Below are 23,007 nucleotides of genomic sequence, written 5' to 3'. Positions count from 1 at the left end.
AACCCTTTATAAGGCATAAAGAACTGACCAAGTTAAAATAAAACTTTTTGTGGTTTATTAAAGTATGCTTTTTGTAATATTCACTGAACTTTTCGTTGAAGTAAACATGGTGGTAAAAATATTCCCTTTGCTATTGCTATATATTATATAATATCTATAAAGGGTTAAACGCCACTATGTGACAGATAGTTCATATAAATTACTTTTTCTGATTCAAACTTATCTCGCACATAGCGGCTATATATTCTAAAACGTGTTGGACTTGAATGTCTTTATGTACGAGTAGAGCTACCGTGGTCGACACGCCAAGTAAATGACTTTACTCATATTTAATACAGCTATTTTGCTAGTTCTCAATTATATACAAGACGTAAGACATTTACTATACCTAGAAATAATCTTATGTGTTTTCTAACTTAGATGCATCAGATTTGAATTGAATGTTTGTTAAACTTTTTTAGAATAGGTAATAATAAAATGGAGTTAGTAGGCATATACCTAGTTGTAAATAGTAGTTTAAGTGTGGGAGAGCCATGCTTCGGCACGAATGGGCCGGCTTGACCGGAGTGATACCTCACAGAAAACTGACGTGAAACAACGCTTGCGTTGTGTTTCGTTGTTAGTGAGGTTTCCAGAGACCCAATTACCCCCTTCTCAATCTTCCCAATCCCCGATTCCCCAACAATTTTTGGATTTCTAACCTCCAAAAGGGAACGCACTTATAACGCCTCTGGTGTTTCAAGTGTCCATGGACGGCGGCGATTGCTTACCATCAGATACGTCTGTTAAAAAGAAAACACCAAATTCGGATTTGCAATTTTCACTTTAATGGGTCATAATATTGATTTTATATATAAAAATAAGGTCAAACTGAATAAAAATGTATGTCAAATGAACACAATTTTAGAATTAATAACAGAAGTTTCGAATAAGTAACTAGTAAGTAATGTCATTCCAAGTAATCCATTACTGAATAAAGTATAACAGAAATAATGCCAATCAATTTTCGATCTTATTTTTTTGGCAATAAAGTAGTAAATTGTTGTACTAGGTCCATTTTATACGCTATATCGTCTAGATTTGTATACAATATTCAGTAACGGATATTTAACAAAAAAATAGGGACTCCCATATAAGGCCTTTAGCCATGTATTTCAAAAAAGGACCTTAAGTTGTAGGAGGTACGTTAGATTTTAAATTAAACGTTTATTATGCTCATTTTAACGGTAGAATACTTTTAAATCTTTGTTTAGAAGAGAAATTTAAGATTTCTATGAGCTTTTCTTTTTAATACATTTTGTATGACGACGAATAATGATTTTGTCCAACCAAAATTAAGTGTAGTCGACGAAACATGATGTAGGTAATACTATAGTTGAATTTAAATTGAAACTTGAAATTATTGTGAAATCAACATTATATACACTAACGTAGAGTTTATATTCGCTAAAAGAAAATTTACATCAACTTATTACAAACCACATAGAATGTCATACAAAATGTATCTTAAGTCAATCAAAATCAGTTATTATTTAGAGACAAATTAAAAAAATAACATTCAATACTATAACAATAAATTTTATCATAGCAAATTCAAACAAAACTGAACTCTAACCAACATAAACAACTATGAGAATTTGAAACCAATACAAGTTGGAATAGAGCTCAAAATTGTTTGAATAGACTGGAAACATAGTTTATATTTCTTTATTTTATGCGCTAGGTACTTTTATGGAGTATTTATGCATAACAATTATTATGAGCCTATTTTGCCACTACAATTTAAAAAGTACGGGTCACAGGGAAATGTTTTATACACGAGAAAAATAGATTTATTCATAACTCTAAGTACTTTGTACTATTTAAGTGTACACGCGGAAGTTGAACTAAGATCTTGTTCAATTGAGGAAGGCAGGGCTTCAGTAACTACCGTGGCAGCACCATTGGTTTCTTTCAAGTAATATAATTAACACAAAGGGCTGGCAACGCACTTGTAACTCCTTTGGTGTTACGGGTCTGTAGTAAAAGATACTCGCAACACAACCTAGATGATGGCTAATAACGCGCGGGTATTCATATCGCCGACTGCTTACCATCAGGTGATCTGTCTGCTTGTTTGTAGCCCTATCCCATAAAAAATATGAAAGATAGGAAGAAATTGTCAATGGAAATTGAACTCAATAGTGAATGAAGCAGAGTATATTATTATAGTGAAGGTACTCGATACCTTCATTTCAAGACCTGTACTCTTAGTATGAGATTGCTTTACGTTTAAATTGAGAGTGCGTTTGGTTTAATCGAGCCGGCCAATCAGAGCGCCGAACGCGCTCTCTGTTCGCTTACATTAAAAGTAAAGTAAACACGTACTAGGAGATGGTCATGTCTGACTCATGAGAGACTGGAGACTGGAGAAGTCCATAAGACCAACGTCTTTATCACGGAACATCTTTGAATTTCGAACTACCAAGATTAAAATGATTAAATTAAAACTATTCGTTTGCCTAACATAGACAAAGGGCACGCGACTTAATAACCCACCCAATACAAGGCAGTACCGACTCAAAATGCGTAAAAACAAATTGTTATACAAAAAAAAAACATTGTATTTTCAGAAAGCAATTAAGTACAGAGTTGTTTCACCTCGAGATTACTATAATAACAGTCAACGTTAACTCGTCAAGTCATTTCATTCACCAACAATGGCTTTAAATTGTGAAAACATTAAATAATTTATATTTATCTTCACACTATGTTACTTCGCTGGAGAACGACAGAGATTATGACGTATTACAAATACGTTGTTACTGATTTTTAAGCATGCTTTATGCTTAGATAACTAATAACAATTGGATAAGTAATATCGAAATGCGCAGGCACAAGTTCTTGTATTATATCCCAGTTTTACCACCCCAGATATTTATTCTGTAATTGTCAATTCGAAACATTTGAAGTGAGCTTTATCGCGGTCCGCGATTTCTTTGGTTATAAGAATAATCTTTACCAATAACGGACGAGAATGCGATCGAGCTCGCATTGAATGTTTCGACTGGACAATTACAGAATAGCTTAGTTGGTTAAATTTCGATTAGTCTAACTGTCAATTAACGACAAAGCGTTTTCTATCATGTCTTAGGAGCGATTATGTATGAAAATAATTTACAAAATCTGCCTTCCCCAGAAAAATAAAAGGCTTTGGAAGATAACACGTGAGTGTAGAAAAATATTCTCTCTGTACTTGAGTGAACAGATAAATAAATCAATTAAGGGTTAACGTCTAAGACAAGAGCGAGCCTTACTTTATAATATGGATCGAGGAACTATGTAACTGCTGCCGAGTTAGTCAGCCACGTTATTTAGTGTATGCAGGTTGGAAAATACAGATAGATTCAGTACAGAGAAAGACCATCGGTTGGCTACTGACCCAAGCAATGGTTAGAGAAGTTGGCGCCAGTAGAATACCAGCGCAAGGCGTTGTCTTGCACATGTTGAACTGGTCCCATTTCACCGCAGACTTGTATAATGCGAATAAAATTCATACTAAACATTATTATTATTATCAAATCTTTGCATAAACTGTACCTGCTTGTCATTTGGTTTTTTGCGTATGAAATAAATGTTTTTTCTTTCTTTCAAAACCATTTGGTTGGTCTTGCTGTGTACTGGGTCTGTATAATTTCTAAGGTGCATACTAAATAACCTGGCCGACTGTACGTTTAACATTCCAATATTTGTCCCAATTTGCGCCAAAAATATCACTCACATATAATGACAACTCTCGTAAAGATAATACTTTAGGCATAATCAACCAGAACGTATACTCGCAACTTTCATTTTATTACATTAAAACAAATTGATCACACTCATTCATTACAGATTCTTATAACTTCATTATATTTACAAAATTTACAAGATTTCATTATATAATCCAGGCATGTACCAAACTTTAATTCCTCACCTCGGAAATTTGCTTTTCCTTTTTTTTTTCTTTCCTTTTCAATCGTAAGCTCAGTTCAAAGTCAAACTTATTTATAGATTGAGCCCAGTCTTAGTGCAGGCTTCAATGTTCAATTAACAAAGTACAATTTATAATATAAAAACTAAATTATTATTAAATAAATCTCCGTATTCCTGAAAGGGATCCAAGTCACTCTAAAATTATGCATAAGTTCGTATTAGAACCTTATTTTTAATAATGAACACGAATTTCACATTATTTACATACACGTAGGTATCCCCTAAACACCATAATATTTGTTTCGTGTGGGAATAGTCGTATACAACACACGTTTAGGTCAATCGAAATCCAGTCAAACACTTATGAGATTTCACCATAAATTAGTTTTATCTCTAAAATTTAATATTTTATTAGAGGATGAACATTTTAATATATTTAAAATTCTCATTAATCAACCTTTCAGAAACTAGGAGTAAATAGACAAGGGCACATCTCTCTTGGAGGTCTTCAGCTCCCATTTGATATGTCAATAGGTACACATTGGTACCTAAACTTAAATAATAAGAATTAATATTTAGGAACACTGCCTACACTATGAGCAGAGGTCACAATCGTAGATAGGGTGCTGACTTAGCGACTCGTATCCTTTAAAGTAGACATTTTACTTATATTTTTATAACATATACTAGCAAACCAGGCGAACTCCGTTTCGCCACCAATGATTTTCCGTTTTCCTGCTTTTCTCTTGAATTTTTCCTGAATTTTCTTTGCTATAAACCTCACGGACCTTTCCAACGAATGCAAAACCGTGGAAATCGGTTCGTGCGTTCAGGAGTTATAGCGTCAGGAAGGAAAACCGGACTTAGTTTTATATTATAGATAAACGATGTCATTTACGAAAATAATAAGCTTTAGATTGAAACTGTTTAGCACCCTAAACAAATGGTATTTAAACACATATCTAATTGCAGTCCATTTTTTTATATGTAATAGGCGTTTCACCTCTTACTCGTGGTGATGTGGTGATGCGGCTTACGATGGAACACGCCATGCCCGTAAACAACTTATTCCCTTAGGCCTTGAAGAATCCTAGGTCATTTTCCTTCAGGAAACACAGACTGGCTGGACTGAATTTTAGGTTAAATCCGTTTCTTTTAACAATACCTTTTTCTATTTTTGTAATTTGATATTTTAACAGGTGCAGTGGAAATGTCTAGAACAGTCGGTGGTAAGTCAACACCCTATGTAATATGTATTAAAACTAAAATAAATTTAATCCATTTGGAACGGCAGGTTGGCTGCTATTCTTGGCTTCTTCTTCTTCTTTGATGGTTTCGCAGTTTGGCCCTGGTTCTGTTGGTTTATCTGTTTATAACGTTTAAAAAGAATTTAACAATATTTTTTACATAATTTATATTTTTGTCATGTTCATTTATTAATTAAGCCTTTCACTGCCAACAAAAATCTGTTAAAGGCTATTCCTCCACTAGTGTCGGACAACGTTGTCCAACATGGCGTCTAATGTGTTAATGACTACTGAGGCTAGTTGTGTCCTCTTTATAAATTTCTCAATAATTTCAGTTTAGAGGCAGAATAACTTACGCCTAAAGGCACAAGAGAGACTGCACGACTGAGAGAAGCCCAGTCGCCAAGCACTACGGAAATTTGATTTAAATTGGAAATCTGGTAGGGTCTAGTCAACCAGTACAAGGTCCGTATAACAAACGACACCCGATGAAACAAATAGATTATTAACATAATGTTACGTTCATATTGCCAGAGATCACACTCAAATCAAAATTGCAAGTTTTGTGATACTTTTTACATAATAAAATTACTTATTTAGAACATACGTTAAATAAGCGAAGAAATGCGGTATAAAACTTACCGGTGCGGTAGTGGGCTGTGGCTTGGGTAATGTCGACTTCTGTGACGACGATTGACCCAAGTCCTGCTTACTTGATGAGCCACCGGGGTGGGAGACACGCCTGTTGAATAAATTGAAACTTTTAAAACAGCTTCATCATAAAGATAAAGATAAAGATATTGTTTATTTGCATTAACATGAGTGATATTACACATAGGAAATACATGCAATGGTGGTAGAATAGGTATATGAGCTACATGTTATGCCGTCTAGGCGTACAAATATTTATAATTTTAAACCTTAAGCATACAAAGAATTATATAAAATTATTAAACTTAAACAAAAACAATGTAAGGTATTCCAATAATAAATAATCACAAGCAACAAAAGTTAGAAATTAATAAAAAATATTATATTATTAAATTATATTACAAAATTATTAAAAAATATCAATTATTAAAAATCTAATTTATCATTTAAAAAATCTTCTAAGCTATAGTAACATTTCTTATACAAAAATTTTTTTAGTTTAGCTTTAAACAAATTTAAATTTAACTCTTGTATGGATTTAGGTATTTTATTATAAACTTTAGGACCTAAACATATTATGCTTTTGTGCAACAATGCAGTTCTAGAGGGATGAATGCAAATGTTATTTTTACGTCGATTTCTGACATGATATTCAGACAGACGCGGAAACAAATGTAGGTTATTTCTGACAAACAATGCAACTTCAAGGATATATAAAGATGGAAGTGTTAAAATTTTGTGTTTGGTAAATAGCGGCTTACAACTATCCATACTTTTTATTCCGAACATAGATCTAATGCAACGTTTTTGTTGTTTGAAGATTATATCTTTATGAGTTGAATTTCCCCAGAAGATTATGCCAAACCTAAGTACTGATTCGACAAGACCGTAATATGCTGTGTGCAGAGTTTCCGTGCTGACTGTAGGGGCTAACTTATATAGGGCATATGCTGACTTACTAACTCTTTTACTTATTCCGTCAATATGATTTTTCCAATTGAGTTGCCTATCAATAGTTAAACCCAAGAATCGAGTTGTGGGGTGCGGTGCCAGAAGACCTCCCCGTGGTGCACCCTGGGTACAGGTAGTAGTCCCCCTAACGGGGGTGATAGGGTTGGAGAGGCTATTGCCTGTAGCGAACTTCTGGACGGGGCGGTAGAACCCAGGATGGGTTCCGGGGGCGGCAGGCTTTGTGTTGACACATGACCTGCGCCTCCGAGAGAGCGTCTTTCCGCCCGTCTCTCTGAACCTAGCAGAGAGCGTGGCGGAGAGGCAAGGACGGTGCTCGTTGTGCACTTACCCTGCCAACGAGCAGCATCGGGGCACAAGTTGTCCTCGATTGCAACCGTTGATATCGTAATCCGGGAAGAGGTCATGGTCATGTTTTATGACTCTGAACGGGACGAGGGTCTTGGCTTGATTGCCCGGACCGCGAGGAAGATAACCTCTATAAAAAATTCCTTCAATACCAAGTTCTGGTGCGCGGCGAGGGTATGCGTGGCTGAGAAGTAGTGTCAGTCTCGAGCGCACCCCCAGCTAGGGGACCGGTGGACCCTCTAGTTGGGAAACAAACATACACTTACCCAGGTACAGGGGGCTCTGCCTGGGTGGACTAAATATTTCCCCCATACTCGTGGGAATTGAATGGAATCAATTAATAAAACTAAAAAACGAGAGGAGGAGAGTGCAGGTGAGCTCGGCTCGCCTGCAGTAGTAGTTGCAGAGAGCCCGAGTGGCTCTGGTGCCCGTGGGGAGGCGCTGGACGAGTCCAGCAAACCCAACACACGGGTCTCAAGTAGGAGGGAGTCGGGGGCGGAGTCCGATTCATCGGCATGCGCCGTGAGTGTAAGCTCAACGCGCCTAACGAGGAGTACTTTCAAGCGTCCCAGAGTGGAGGAGGGCCAGGGACAGTCTTCGTCCTCCAACGTGCTGGAGGCCCCAGCCCCTCCTAAAATCGCCACGGCCGCGCGGGGTAGAGGCAAGAGGAGCAAGAGGCCGGCAGCCACTGCACGGTGCGAGCCAGCTGAGCTAGTGGCTGCAGAGAGTGGCGCCTTGCGAAGTGCTGCCCTCTCGGACTCCTCCGTGATGGAGGTTTCGGACGGTGAGGCTTTAAAATGCGAGCGCGGCTCTGAGACGCTTCGCCAAGTTGTAAGGGAGGGGCTCCGCCAAGTTGCTGGGAAGAAATCCCAGGCTGCTGGAGCTGCACAGCTGAAGTCGGTGGAGACCGAAATCATGGCGGCGGTCTTCAATGTGTGCAGAGTTCCCTCAGCTGGAAAAGTGCACCAGGGGCTTGCCGAAATGCGGCGAGAGCTGGCGCGCTTATCGGCGTCCAATGCAGCTCTGGAGGCAGAGCTTCGGTTGACCAAGGCTGAGCTTGCCGTTTGCCGAAGCCAACCTCACCCCTCGGCGGAGCCTGATTTGCTCGAGTTAATGCGCAGGGAGATGGCTGCTTTCCGGCAACGTTTTGACGTGCTGGAGAGCAGACTACTCCGTCCCCCTCTGGCAGCCTCGAGATCGTCAACTTCGACGTCATACGCCGCTGTTGCCGCTGGGCTCCCGACCACGAGTGGTCGGGTTTCTCAACCTGTGGTGAGACCACGAGCGGCTCCTCCAGCGAGGACCCCAGCACCCCCAGCGGTGCAGGCGCCAGCTACAACGGAGGCGAATGCGCTTGCAGGACGCAGCAGAAGGAGAAGGGGTGCTGTGACTCAGCAGGCTGAAGGAGCCACAGCCACGGGCGAGCCTACCCCGCCAGCAAGAGCTGTTAATCGCAGCGAGTGGCAGGTTGTCGGCGAGGCGAGGAGAGTCGCCAAAGAGGCGAGGAAGCGCCGCAAGAAAGCGCAGCGGCAGCGGCGCCAGCAGCAGCGCAAGGAGAAGCGCGCTGCGGCCTTGCTTCTCGCCCCTAAGACCGCGGCTGTAGTTATAACGCTACAGCCCGATGCGGTCAAGAGAGGCGTGACATATGGCGACGTCCTCGCCAAAGTGAAGGGGGCGGTGACTCCCGCAGAGTTCGGGGCCCCTGACGGGTTCACAATGAAGGTGACGGCGACTGGAGCCCGTCTACTTGAGGTCCCCGGCGCGGCCAGCGGTTCATCCGCTGACGCCCTAGCGGAAAGGCTCAGGACGTGCCTCGGTGCGGATGAGGCCCGCGTGTCCAGACCCATCAAGTGCCTAGACTTGAGAATATTGGGCCTGGACGACTCTGCGACGGAGTATGAGGTAGTGGCCGCTGTCGCCAGGACGGGAGGGTGCCCTGTTGACCAGGTCAAGGCAGGCACCATCCGTCCAGACAACTCGGGGCTGCGCACGGTGGTGGTAAGCTGCCCCGTGACAGCGGCCAAAAAGATTAAGGAGGGCAGAAGGCTCCTGGTGGGGTGGGTCTCGGCGCAGGTCAAGCTGCTCGAGGCCCGGCCTCTGAGGTGCTACCGCTGCCACGTGGGCCACCACGTGAGCGTTAAATGCACCTCGGAGGTTGACCGCAGCGACCGCTGCTTCCGCTGCGGTCAGCCCGGTCATAGGGCCGGCTCGTGCACCGCCCCGCTGCACTGCGACGCATGTGCGGCGGCTGGCAAGCCGGCCAATCACCGGGCCGGGAGCAAGGCCTGCTCCCCACCTACCAAACCCAGGGGCAAGGGTAGGCCCTCTGCCGCCCCCGTCGCTTCCGCCGCCACCACCGCAGCAGTCGCCACTGCTGCCGCCGCCGTGGCCACCGCCGGCCGTAGTGCCGCCAGGGAGGAGGTCGTGATGGATTTCCAATAATGAATCCATTCCGCCTCCTCCAGGCGAACATTAACCATTGCGCCGCAGCTCAGGACCTGCTGCTTCAGAGCATGGCGCAGTGGTCGATCAACGTCGCTGTAGTCTCCGAGCCGTATTTCGTCCCGCCCAGGGATCACTGGGTGGCGGACCTAGACGGCTCGGTGACTATCATCTCGTCGGCCGCCGCCGGTACCCCGACTCTCGAGAGCGCTCGAAGAGGCCGGGGTTGTGTCGCAGCACGGTTCGGAGAGATCGCTGTGGTGGGCGTGTATTTCTCTCCGAACCGAACTCTCGCCGAGTTCCACAACTCCCTGAGGGAGTTGGTCGCCGTCGTCGTCGGGTTCCGTTCCCTCCCCGTACTTGTCCTCGGGGACTTCAATGCCAAGAACTTGGCTTGGGGTTCCCGGTTTACCGACATTCGGGGTAGGATGGTGGAAGACTGGGCTCTGGAGACAGGCCTAGTCGTCCTGAACCGGGGTTCTGTCCCCACGTGCGTGCGGATGCAGGGTGAATCGGTGGTGGACATCTCATTCGCCAGCCCTGCTCTGTCACCGCGTGTCGTTGACTGGCGCGTTATGGAGGAGGTGGAGACGTTCTCAGACCACCGGTACATCCGGTTTGACGTCTCCGCCGAGTCCGCGGACCCGCCAGTCAGACAGGCCCCATGTGGCCCGCGTTGGGCGCTGAGACAGTTGGACCGGGAGCTTTTCCTGGAAGCCGCAATCGTGCAGGCCTGGGTGATACCACCGGACAGGCCTGCCGACATCGACGAGGAGGCAAGATGGCTCCAGGACGCCATGTCCAGAATATGTGACGTGGCGATGCCCCGGGTCCGGCCAGGTCAGCGCAAGCGCCAGGTGTACTGGTGGTCGCAAGAGCTGGCTGCTCTGCGCAATGCGTGCGTAGCTGCGCGCCGCCGGTACACGAGGCACCGCAGGCTCCGTATCCGCGCTCCAGACGCGGAGGTAAGAGAGGCGGAGTTGTACGAGGGGTACAAGGCGGCAAAGGCCGCCCTTAAAGCGGAGATCTGGCGGGCTAAAGAGGAAGCTCGCCGGGAGATGCTGGAGACTCTGAACAGAGATCCATGGGGGCGCCCCTATCGGATGGTGCGCGATAAGCTCCGCACCTGGGCTCCCCCGCTGACTCAGAGTCTCCGGCCCGAGATCGTGGAAGAGGTGGTCGGCGCCTTGTTCCCTCGACTATGGAGGGGCTTCACCCCTCCATCCATGACTCCGCCCCCTGCGGTGCCTAATGCGGGCTACAGTGACGACGACGACGACATCGTTCCGGAGGTGACCGAGGCAGAAATGAGAGCGGCGGTGCGCCGGATGGGCGCCAAGAACACCGCCCCAGGACCCGATGGCCTGCATGGCAAGGCGTGGGTCCTGGCCTCGGAGGCTCTCGGGCCTCGATTAATAGGTCTCTACAGCGCATGCTTGGAGAGGGGCCAGTTCCCGCTTCAGTGGAAGACGGGAAATCTGGTCCTCGTGAAGAAGCCGGGGCGCCCTGCGGACTCTCCGTCCGCGTACCGGCCCATTGTGCTGCTCGACGAGGTGGGAAAAGTCTTCGAAAGGATAATTTCGAACCGCCTCGTCGCGCACTTGTCTGGATTTGGGCCGGACCTCGCGGACGGCCAGTTCGGCTTCCGTAGAGGGCGCTCCACGGTGGACGCCATCATGCGCGTAAGAGACCTCACGACGGGGACTGCAGTGTCCAGGGGTAAGGTCGTAGTGGCGGTGTCTCTGGACATCGCCAACGCATTCAATTCCCTACCCTGGAGCTGCATACTGGAGGCACTCCGGTACCACCGGGTGCCTACCTATCTCCGTCGTGTTATCGAGGCCTACCTGACGGATAGGTTCGTCAGGTACCCCGGTCACCAAGGTGAATGGAATCGGCGAGAGATGTCGCGCGGTGTTCCACAGGGTTCGGTTTTAGGGCCGCTCCTGTGGAACATCGGTTACGACTGGGTGCTGCGCACCGACCTCCCAAACGGCGTCAGTGTAGTCTGTTACGCCGACGACACACTGGTGCTGGCGCACGGGAGGTCGCACCAGGCGGCGGCCAATTTAATGGCGAGAGCGGTTGCGACAGTCGTTGCAAGGATCCGGCAATTGGGACTCGAGGTGGCGCTCCACAAATCCGAGGCCATGTGCTTTCATGGCCGCGGGAACGCGCCACCTCCGGATGGGTCCCAAATAACGGCAGGAGGGGTTACCATCGGCGTCGAGACGACGATGAAGTACCTAGGACTCGTCCTCGACAGTCGATGGAACTTCGTGGAGCACTTCCGACGTTTGGCTCCTAAGTTGGAACGGACGGGGGCTGCGCTTAAGCGGCTCCTGCCCAACCTCGGGGGCCAAATGCCTCCTGCCGGAGGTTGTACGCGGGGATCGTGCGGTCCATGGCCCTCTACGGCGCCCCTGTGTGGGCGCCGAACCTGATGCGGCGGCCAGCTCGGGCGCTGCTCACGTCCCAGAGGGTCATGGCCATCCGGGTGATCCGCGGATATCGCACGATCTCCGGAGAGGCGGCGAACCTCCTTGCCGGATTACCGCCGTGGGATTTGGAGGCGAAAGTGCTTGCGCGCGTCTTCTGTTTGCGCGCCGACGCGCGTCGCCGGGGCGAAACTCCACTGCCGCGCCAGATTAGTGCGTGGCGGGACGAGCTCCGGCGCGATCTCATGGCGGAATGGCAGCAACGACTGTCGCAACCGAGGGCTGGGCTCGCTGTCATTGCAGCGATAAGTCCCCTCTTTGAGGAGTGGCTTGAGAGACGCCACGGCGTCCTCACCTACCGCCTGACGCAGGTGCTTACCGGGCATGGAAGTTTCGGTAGGTTCCTGTTTCTGATTGGGCGGGAGGAAACGCCCGGGTGTCATCACTGCGAGGATCGTCCTGAGGACACAGTGGAACATACGGTGGCGCTGTGCCCTGCATGGGCTGAGCACCGCCGTGTCCTCAGGGATGTAGTCGGCGACGGCGACCTCTCGCGTCCGGCATTGGTACAAGCCATGGTGCGGAGCGAGGGGGACTGGGATGCCGTCTCCTCCTTCTGCGAAGCAGTCATGCTAGCTAAGGAGGAGGCGGGGCGCGTGAGAGAACGAACCTCCTCACGCCCCAGCCGTCGCGAGAGACACTCCGGGCGTCGGGGATCGCGTGACGATCTCCGGCCACCGTAAGTGCGGGCCTGCGGACGGCGAGCAAGGGTAGTTCGCCGCCCGACCAGAACCAGACCCGTGCGTGCGGCGCGTCGCGTTCCGCGCGCGCCTCAAAGAGCCATCAGACCACCACAGATGGGGCCCAATAGGGCTGATGCCTAATCCGGAGCTGCGGACAACCTAGCGGGTTTACCGGGGCTCCGGCTCGAAAGGCAGGAGAAGGAACGGGGTGGTTTTTAGTCAGTAAGAGTCTGACACCCCCTCTCGCCTCGCCCAAGGCGAGAAAAGTCATTGGATGATTTTCCCCCTCAAAAAAAAAAAAAAAAAAAAAGAATCGAGTTGTATCTACTTCTTGACTAGTATACTCGTTATACATTAGGTTAACCGGTAATGAATTTGTTATGTTTTCCCGCTGTTTAAAGTGCATTATACTAGTTTTTTTAAGATTAATTTTTAAATTATTATTATTAAGCCAATCAATTATATTTGATAATGAATTATTTATTTCGAGGTTGTAATTATTTGGATCTTTACATTTTACAGTTATCCTAATATTATCTATATTAATGGAATATGTGATAATATTAGGAGTAGGTACATATTTACCAATCGGGTTGCTAGTTATTGCTGGTTATTGCCGAATATAACCTACTTGTAAGAAAGGCTCTAAATAAATGATTAAACACGCTACCAAGCAGGCAAGCAGGTGGACCACCTAAGGGTAAGCAATTGGCACCGCCCATGAATGCTGGGAAACCAGAGGAATTATAAATGCGTTGGCAGCCTTTTGGGGGATTTGATGATAATATAATACTCTGATTTTATTGGAAACTATAGCTACAGTGGAAGCTTCCACTTACAATTACACCTGACCAATAACTAGTATCACGTGATTCTCAGCAACATGCATAACAATGGAACTGTTGAAGATATGGAAATTAACAGAACCTTGTTGGGATTTGTACGTAAAGGAGCAGTCGCCTTCAAGAGATACCGGCTACTTAATTGGAGTGGCGCTATACAAATGAATATATCGTGGCCTTCTCGTGTATATTATTGTACTATTCTATCTATCACTATGGGCATTTGATAGTACTACTGAAAGTGACTTCTGGTAGTAAATTATTCAAATTAGTGGTCGCCTAGTGGTCGAAATTCGACCATATACGATTTAATTTACAATACCACTTAACATACGTTCAAGGATAATTTTTATTTAACTCAAACTCAAACAAACTCTTTTATAAAACTCTATTCATATAAGACGTGAGAATATCATCGCAATGTCTGTCAGTTTTGACGTTTTGTCAAATACAATCAGATAGGTACTATGCATGGTAGTGTGTGTAATGTTTTATTTATTGATTTAATGTACTTTATAAGCATTATTTTTGAAAAATATTGGCGTTCTGCACTTCTCCTACACATAAACTATAAGTGTACCAAATTTTATGCTCCTATGTTCGCGCAATTTTCGTAAAAATGGATACAAAGTTTTTGCATCACGTATTAATATATAGATAACTCTAACAATAGCTCAAAAATGTATCCAAATACAGTAATATTAAAGTTCTATTGGCATTGGCAGGATAAGTAGAATTCAATGTTAGCTTGCACTGGTTTGTTTATTCGAACCGGTGACATTTTGTGTGCTTGTAGTTGGTAAACAGGCAGCAGTTGGTAGACGGTTAATATACAAAGGGTATCCACGAAAAAACGTTATCAGGGAAACGTGTAAGAGCTATCAACTACATATTGTATACTATATGTATGTTTGTGTACAGTATATGTATGTCGCTTCATTTTGTATTCACTTTAGCATAAGTACAAATTATAGCAAAAATACCCTCGCCACAGCGGCCTTCAATACCTATGTAGTATGTACAGTACCCTCACATATAAAATCAATAGCATTATTGATTTTCATATTACTTTAGATAACATATCTAGTCAATACATACTGGACATGCATATATCTACATGTATATTAGTGGATTACTCTACGGAAGTGTTTGTGAGTAAGTACTCGTAGGTGAGTGCAAAAATATAGGTATTTTACAACAATATAGAGACAATCACGTTTATGCGATGGTCTTATGATTCAGTGTTTCAAATATTTTAATGAGTTTCAAGTGTTGTTTTAGTATGAAGATGGTGATAATTGTAGTATAGTCATACTCATTAACTATGAGTGATGAGGCCTATTAGTAATTTAGCCCTTAAGCCAGGGACAAATTTTTGTCAGTTATTTTCTGGCGATAACTGATCAAACCCCCCCCCCCGCCCGTATAAACCACAGCTGACGTTCACAACGCTTCATAAAACAACTTTTTGAATTATTCCACACATTATCGACTGAGAGGATTAGTCGTCAAAATCTGTCGCTGGCTGACGGACTATATGTCCAGGAGTCGACGAAACCAAGCTAATGACGATGCTAGTATCAATAAGTTACCTCTTTTACTAATGAAGAGTCGTAATAACCTATCTGTTAGCAATAAAAATTGAACTTTTGACACATCTTACTTTATAACTTGACTTTATGACTTTATAGTATAAAGTCAATTTCGCATTTTTTGCAGATGTGCCAATATATTACTAGATGAGCGCCATATTGAAATTAATCAGAAGGATACTACTAGATATTGTGGACACACAGACCATAATTTGTCCGAACTTTACTAGCATATAAAAACATATAACTATATATAGTCTTATTTACTGAAACTGCTTCTGAAAGTGTTTGACTCACCTGGTTTGAACTTGTAATGGTACGAATGGATTGCTGACTTTGTCGTTGCTGCTTTGTGGAGGAGGTCTGTTGGCGTTGGGCGACCTCGGGTTCTGTAGCAAACGAATGAAGTTAGATTAGAACATAATTCACAGCTTTTTTTATAAAGCAACTAGCTACTTCCGCGCGGTTTCACCCGCTCTGCTCGGTTCTTATTGGTCATAGCGTGATGTTTTATAGCCTATAGCCTTCCTCGATAAATGCACTATCCAACACAAAAAGAATTATTCAATTCGGACCAGTAGTTCCGGAGATTAGCGCTTTCAAACAAACAAACAAACAAACAAACAAACAATCAAACAAACTCTTCAGCTTTATAATATTAGTATAGAAGTATAGATTAAAAGAAGATTGCCTCGTTGGTCGAGTGGTCGCAAGTGTAACTACCGGACAAGGGGTCTTGAGTTCGATTCCCGGGTCGGGCAAAGTATTACTGGGCTTTTCAAAAATTTCTCAGTAGTAGCACGGAGTCTGGAATTGTGTCCATTGTATGGTAATAGGCTCACCCCCAATTACATGGGAGTTATAACACAAATGGAGAAATGTGAGTATGAGAGTGACGAAGACTATCGTTTAGAACTTGTTATCAAATTACACATATTGCGCAATGCCCTGTAAAAGAACAGAGTATACAAAGTAGAAGTTAAACCTGTTTACATTTCAATAACTGGCGTGAACATATTACGGTGCGTGAATCTTCGCGTTAAGTACGACGATGGTACTTAAGGAGATAATGCCACTTTCGATATCAACACTGTATTGTTAACGTATCTCTACATCGAGGGTGGAATCATTATGAAAATATTATGGTAAGCAAGCCATTTTGGACGCAATACGGAATAATGAGAAACATGAAGCAAATACGAAGAGTGTCATAACTGGATTTCCCCATGACCGTTTCCATTTCACCGCTGTGCGAGAAAGATACACAGGTCGAGTATGCAATGTATCGATAGTAGGGAAGCCATCCATAGCACACATCCATAGCTTGGAGATCGCAGTTTTAAGTTTATCAGGACCAGGGTACAGGGAGCCCTACAGTCCGTTCTCTATCCATCGTGTAGACACTTATTTGACAAATCAATGAGGGCTATCGTATATTTGTCCAATCACAGTAGCTGTCATATATTAAACGTCCAATGGTGTGAGACTAACTAATTCCCTATTACGTAGGCAATCTTCTATCATGAACGAAAAAGAAAAGTATTGATTTTCCTCATTAGCAGAGATAATGGTTGTGACACGACACACAGGTAGGTAGGTATTCGTCACATACACTTCAGTTGCAAACATCCCCCGTTCCAATTGTCTATTGTTGCTCGATATGTTATTGTACTTCACTACATTATATAAAACTAAAAAGCTGTTAACTATATTTGTTCTGTCTGTCGCTATGTATGCTTAGATCTTTAACTACGCAACGTATTTCGATGAGATTTTCAGATAGATATTCAAGAGGAAGGTTTTATATTATGTTTATTATATGATTTTTTAAGGGAGGAAAATCATCCTATATCTTCTCTTGCCTTGGGCGAGGCTAGAGGGAGTGTCAGACTCTTATTTACTAAAAACCACCCCGTTCCTACTTCTGCTTTTAGAGCCGGAGCCCCGGTAAACCCGCTAGGTTATTACATGCATACGAGATAGAGTAATACTAATAGCCGTGCGAAGCCAGAGCGAGTAGCTAGTATTATACTTATGTACTCGATTACATGTGCACTACATAGATAAATTACTAGCTCTACAGTAGAAGTTAAGTTTTCGTAGAAATAAATGTTTATTGTTTATGGCTGATTATCAATAAAGCTAAAATGGATATTAATTAAAATCATTATGCGTCCGAATAAATGCTTTTCTTTCTATTTATTTCTTTTTAGCCGTGGCCGTCCCACTGCAGGGAAAAGGCCTCCCTGGCAGAGTGGAAGGCACTCTATTATGTTTAATTAATTATTGTATTACTATTATACTGATCTTTTATTGTTTTATATACATACATGATTATATAGTCAGGGGAACCACCTATTATTTATTGGATAATACTCGATACAAAGCGGACTGAAGACAAATAAACAAGAACTCACTACAAAATCAATACAATATATAAACAACAATAATTACCTGTGCATTAGCTGGATTACTAGGTTGGTGCCAACTTGGTCCCAACGTTATATTGGGTCCAACAGTGCCAACGCTGGGCAAATGTTTGGGGAAGTTCTGTGGTGGTTCGAAACCTCTGTTGTTGGTTGGTTCCAAACTCCTGTTGTGAGACTCGAAGCTCCTATTCGGTGGAGTTTCGAAGCTTCTGTTGTGTGTTCCTTGGTTCCTTGGCATGTTGTACGGTTGGTTGCGTTGTTGGAAGTGTGGGTTTTGGAACTGCGGGAACGGGATCTGGTTCGGCACTGGACCCGGGTAGGGTTGCCCGAACGTCGGAAACGGAGGGAAGGCGGGCGCCTGATTCTGTTAAAATTAAAATTTTGATTAGATTTATTGAAATATGTTTTGTTGTTGTTAAAACAAATAATATACTATCTCCTAAACGGTAAGAAATAAAATTTAGATTAGATTTATTAACATAATATGTTTCGTTGTTGTTAAAACTCTCCTGAAAAGGAAAGCTGTATATTTATTAATTGTGTCACCCACTTTGGGCGGAGAGGTTTCAAAGCAGGTATTATCGGAGTCTATAATAGTATCTGGCGGTTAGCAATTATCTCAGCCCAAATACAGGACTCTCAATGGGCGAAAAAATTATATGACCTAGTGCTGACCCCTTTCGAAACATTTTTAGGTAATTTATTTACATAAACAATAATATATGTACATATAGTTATGTTAAGTGAGATAGTATACCAACCTTGTAGTTAGAGAAGACAGGTTGTTGTCGGTTATTGTTGCCGTGCGACGCGTTCTCCTTGCGCCAGTTCTGAGGCGGCGGCGGACCCCTGATGTACATAAAAATAATGTTATATTTAAATAAAATTATACCTTCACTTTAGCTTTCAAACATATTAGATTAGGAAACGTTGAATTTATTTGATACTGACGCTTTCTTCTTAGACATTATTTATCAACAATATAAAAGAATATGGTCTTACCCAGAAAATAAACTCCAAAATACAGGAGGGGTGCTTGCGTAAAATAAACAACATTTGAAACATATTGAAAATATTATTATGAAATGTATTTCTTAACATTATAATCTCAATCCGACATCTGGTGCTTTTCCATCAGAAATGTGCTATGTAGCTATGCTACGAAAATGTAATAGCTCAGCTGTCAAACTATGTGACCGTATCCACAGATACTAAGATATGTAGTTTTGTGAGAAAGATGTGCAGTCGAGTATGCAATGTATCGATAGTAGGGATCCACAGCACGCACATTTCCGTATAAAAAAAAACCTAGCTTATATGAGCCCGTTTCCACCTATGCTAATCATAGTACCAATATGATTGGTAGTAGCCAAACGCATCCACAACAACTTAGCATAGCACATTTCTGGTGGAAAAGCACCCTGAAGGCCGACGATGCACTTGTAGTACTCTAGTGTTACGAGTGTCCATGGGAGACATATTGCTTACCTTCATGTGATCCATCTATTTGTTTGACGACAATAATATTTCATAAAAAAACAATCTTCTAAAACCTAAATCGATTGGTTATAAACTTCAGCTGTTAGTATGTCAGTTTAAATAACTTACCTCTGTTGAGTATAGACAGCAGTAGGCTGGGCATTGTCATTCTTCGCTCGCCAGTTACGATTTTGTTCCGGCGTTGGAGTTTCCTACACGAAATATTAAAGTTATTTATTTTATTACGTAATATACATTGCCAACTCGACTGTTAAGCGTGGAGGAGATTATATTATCATGACTACCGGGTAAGGGGTCTTGTGTTCGATTCTCGGATCATACATTTTTCGGTTATTCGAAAATTGATCACTTTGTCTTTATAGTGTCGCACTGCTACCAACGAGCAGCAGCGCGACAATCACCGCGTCGTGTGTCGCGGAATGCTCCTCATGATACGAGCCTCTAGCATGGCTTGAAACTAGTCGAGTTCCTCGTCAAATAGTTACGAAAGCCTATATTAATTTAGTGTCTCACGAAATTTATAATAAAATTAAATTATACCTTGTTTTTCTTAACTTCAGGATCCTCGCTGATTTTCAGAAGACTTTTCAGTAGATCTGTAGCGCTATTCTGTTGGGAGAATACATTTAAATTTAGCACTTGTAGGTACTCTCTAACAGAAGGTGGGTACTATGTAAAACCCTTAAGTAAGTACCTATGACTATAAAGTTGATTAAAGATTTTTTGTTTCACGCAATGAAAGAATAAATTAAGATTTAGTTAGGTAAGCGCAGTGTTAAGTGTGTTGCCATGCTTTGGCTAGTATGGGTCGACTCAACCGGAGTGATACCACAGCCTCTCAGAAAACCGACGTGAAAAAATGCTTGCGTTATCTTTCGTTGTATGAGTGAGGTTACCGTAAGCCTAAGTGGGCCTCCTTTAATTTCCTAACCCCCAAAAAGGCCGGCAATTCACTTGTAACGCCTCTGGTGTTTTGGATGTCTATGGGCGGCGGCGATTGCTTACCATCAGGTGATCCGTCTGTTCGTTTACTTGCTTATACCATAAAAACAGTTACGTACCCCACTGGGTGATCCGTTGCTCGCAACAGAAGCGTTGTGGTTGCGGCTGTCCGGCGACACTGCCTTGTCTCCAGGCGGACTGCAATACAATCATGATATAAGTATTAACTAGTTTTTTGTTAAAACATATAATAAAGCAAGGCACGGTGTATTTTCTATTGTGTCTCATATACCGTCAATGCAGAGGTTAAACGTTAATTCGTTTTGATGTAATATTAAACCTAAACTACTGAACTGAAATGTATGAGATTTGTTACTAGTATAGATAAAACCCAGAACTTAGTATTAAGCTTGTTTCTTTGGGTGTTAGATCTTTGCGTTTCAAGTATACAGTCTCACATATAATCTATGTTTGGAAGTGTTAGCTATATACCATCTTATAGTCTTTGGCACGTAACTTGCCAATTTACTTTTTTAAATAATAAGAAAGTTCCGCCACTCGCACAGGGATTGATCCTCACAAGTATCGTGCGCAGACGCGGCGACGTTTTGAACGTCCGCGTATTTTTAGTTAATAAAGCAATTTTGTTGAAAAAAATGATAACAAAATCTTGCCAAGTTATCTGCCAATCTTTATAATAAAAAAAACTAGAGACCTCATGTCATGTCTAGCACCAAAAAAAAAAAGAGTAAATAAGCACACATACCTATAGTTAGCAAAAGCAGAATGGTGTCCGTCCTCCCTGCGCAGTACGTTGGGCGTGGGTTGGTTCTGTGGCCTCTGGGGGATGAAGCTATCCTGCGGGACCGCGGGCGGCGCCGCGTTGCGGAGCTTGCGCCCGTACGACAAGTTCAACATGTTGTTCGGCGTCATTCTGGATATATGAACATATATTAGTACTAAAAATGTGACTTACTTTGAAGGAAATACTGTAGTTTAATGTAGAAAGTAAAAGAAAAGGGTTTTATTAAACACTGACTAAACATGTTTTAGCTATTAGGTGACATTGTTCGTTCATCATTATTTTATTAAACAATTTAAGCTACCTTACGCATTAGCGGTTAATCGCTTTTCCAATTTAATATGCAACCGCTATGGCAGCCGCGTCTGGTGATACTAGCTATTCAACCGCTAATACGAAAGGATCTTATTGTTTTAGTTTAAATAGATTGTTTTTTAAAGTATTAGGCTTTTTCATTGCTATCAAATTGTAATGAAGTTGAAACCCATTGTAAAAATATCTTAGGATAATTTAATACGTATTTTTACAAAGTATAACATAGGGAAACCTTATAATAACTTTCGTGAGACATACAAAATTAATTATTATGGCTTACTCACGTAACTGTTTGAATGCTGCTCATGAATATGAGCCTCTAGCATGGCTTGAAACTGAGTTCTTCGTCAAACAGTTACGTGAGTAAGCCGATTGTTAGGATTTGTGAACGCAACTGACAGATGTCACGACTTGTCTATGTCAAATATGTTTTTTAATCTCTGGTTGTTTTCCCTCCAAAATGTCCGCTACGTATTTTTATATTTTCTTAACTAAAATAAATGTATAATTAGTTTAATCCGATCTTTGGGCTTTCATTTCAACACCGATAATATAATAATTAACAGGGAAACGTACCTATAAAACCGTGCTTCCTCGAAGAGATCCTCGGTCATGGCGCCGGGGAAGGGTTTGTCGAACATGACGAGGTAGGAGGGGTCGGTGTTGAGTTTGTCGGAGAGTCGCACGGTGTTGCAGGGCCCGGTAGGACAGACCGCGACTACAGTCCCGGTGGCGGCCCGCGGGGCCGTGAGGTGGGGCGCCACGCAGACGACGCGGTCGTACAGCTTGAAGTCCGCCGCGCGGTCCGGGCATAAGTTGCCGCTGTGCAACTCCGCCTGTGCCATTGGACCACGGGTTAGCAAACATATTTATACCTTTTTTTGAATAGGGGAACTTACGGCGGTCCAGCCTTCGGTTGAAACATATTTATGTCTAAAAGGGTCACGGATGTATGTGTTTAACCCTTTTACTAGTAGATGCATTTTTTTATGTCACAGAAATAACATGAGAAATATATAAAATGACGTATTAGAAAAAGTTTAGTGGCATGAATATTGCCTGCACCAGTAAAAGGGTTAACGTCGTGCGTCCGCACTTCGATTGCGCCACTAGTGGCTGTCCCACAAATAGGGATAACGATAGGGTATGAAATTTAAAAACCTATTTAAGCGGTCAATTAGATAATGTTGAACGCGTTACGAAGTTTGTCGGGCCAGCTAGTACAATTAATAATATAAAAATAAAAGTACTAAAACTTCATCACACTTCTTTCATCCATTTCATAGAGCTCACTGCTAATCTGTAGAACCTATACTAAATGCACTCTACGATGTATTATTACCCACACATGTTTCAGCAAATAAATAATCATTATCTTAGACTATAATACATAATCCTCACCTTGTACAGTAGGTTCCACTTGACCTGGATGGTGTGTTTCTTCTCCATCCCCTTGAGAGTCTCGAGCTGCCTGTCCAGGTCGTCGGCGAGGGCCCTCATGTCCTCAGGTTCCAGGGCCTCGGAGCCACACTCGCGCCGCGCGGCTCGAACGTGTGGCTGGTCCTTTATCCATTTCGCTATATCTTCCGCTTTCTTTTTACTGTTAAAAGAAATCATATCTATACTAATATTATAAAGCTGAAGAGTTTGTTTGTTTGAACGCGCTAATCTCTGGAACGACTGGTCCGAATTGAATAATTATTTTTGTGTTGGATAGTGCATTTATCGAGGAAGGCTATAGGCTATAAAACATCACGCTATGACCAATAGGAGCCGAGCAGAGCGGGTGAAAC

At 43.2% G+C, this 23,007-nt stretch overlaps 2 protein-coding genes across 3 annotated transcripts in view; both read right to left on the bottom strand.

Annotated features, from left to right (window-relative positions):
- LOC118280837 (maltase A1) overlaps positions 1 to 23,007 on the bottom strand; it is a 63,486-nt gene that overhangs the window by 11,275 nt on the left and 29,204 nt on the right. The gene's annotated exons all lie outside the window — the stretch shown is intronic.
- Positions 805 to 23,007, bottom strand: part of LOC118281725 (5'-3' exoribonuclease 1) — a 41,833-nt gene continuing 19,630 nt past the window's right edge. Inside the window, exons 22-33 of one of the 2 annotated variants that reach the window (XM_050701321.1) lie at positions 22,616 to 22,814; positions 21,791 to 22,050; positions 20,864 to 21,031; positions 20,217 to 20,295; positions 19,696 to 19,764; positions 19,264 to 19,346; positions 18,658 to 18,690; positions 18,417 to 18,504; positions 17,681 to 18,019; positions 15,524 to 15,615; positions 5,844 to 5,943; positions 805 to 5,320 (exon numbers count right to left, since the gene is read on the bottom strand). In XM_050701321.1, the coding sequence (XP_050557278.1) occupies positions 5,228 to 5,320; positions 5,844 to 5,943; positions 15,524 to 15,615; positions 17,681 to 18,019; positions 18,417 to 18,504; positions 18,658 to 18,690; positions 19,264 to 19,346; positions 19,696 to 19,764; positions 20,217 to 20,295; positions 20,864 to 21,031; positions 21,791 to 22,050; positions 22,616 to 22,814 (1,603 nt within the window). In that variant the 3' untranslated portion in view covers positions 805 to 5,227. The remainder of the gene's footprint in view (positions 5,321 to 5,843; positions 5,944 to 15,523; positions 15,616 to 17,680; positions 18,020 to 18,416; positions 18,505 to 18,657; positions 18,691 to 19,263; positions 19,347 to 19,695; positions 19,765 to 20,216; positions 20,296 to 20,863; positions 21,032 to 21,790; positions 22,051 to 22,615; positions 22,815 to 23,007) is intronic. The other variant, XM_050701322.1, reaches the window with a different exon arrangement.

This window comes from Spodoptera frugiperda, chromosome 20 (assembly GCF_023101765.2).
Source record: "Spodoptera frugiperda isolate SF20-4 chromosome 20, AGI-APGP_CSIRO_Sfru_2.0, whole genome shotgun sequence".
Lineage (NCBI taxonomy): Eukaryota > Metazoa > Arthropoda > Insecta > Lepidoptera > Noctuidae > Spodoptera > Spodoptera frugiperda.
This window is presented reverse-complemented; position numbering and strand designations above follow the sequence as displayed.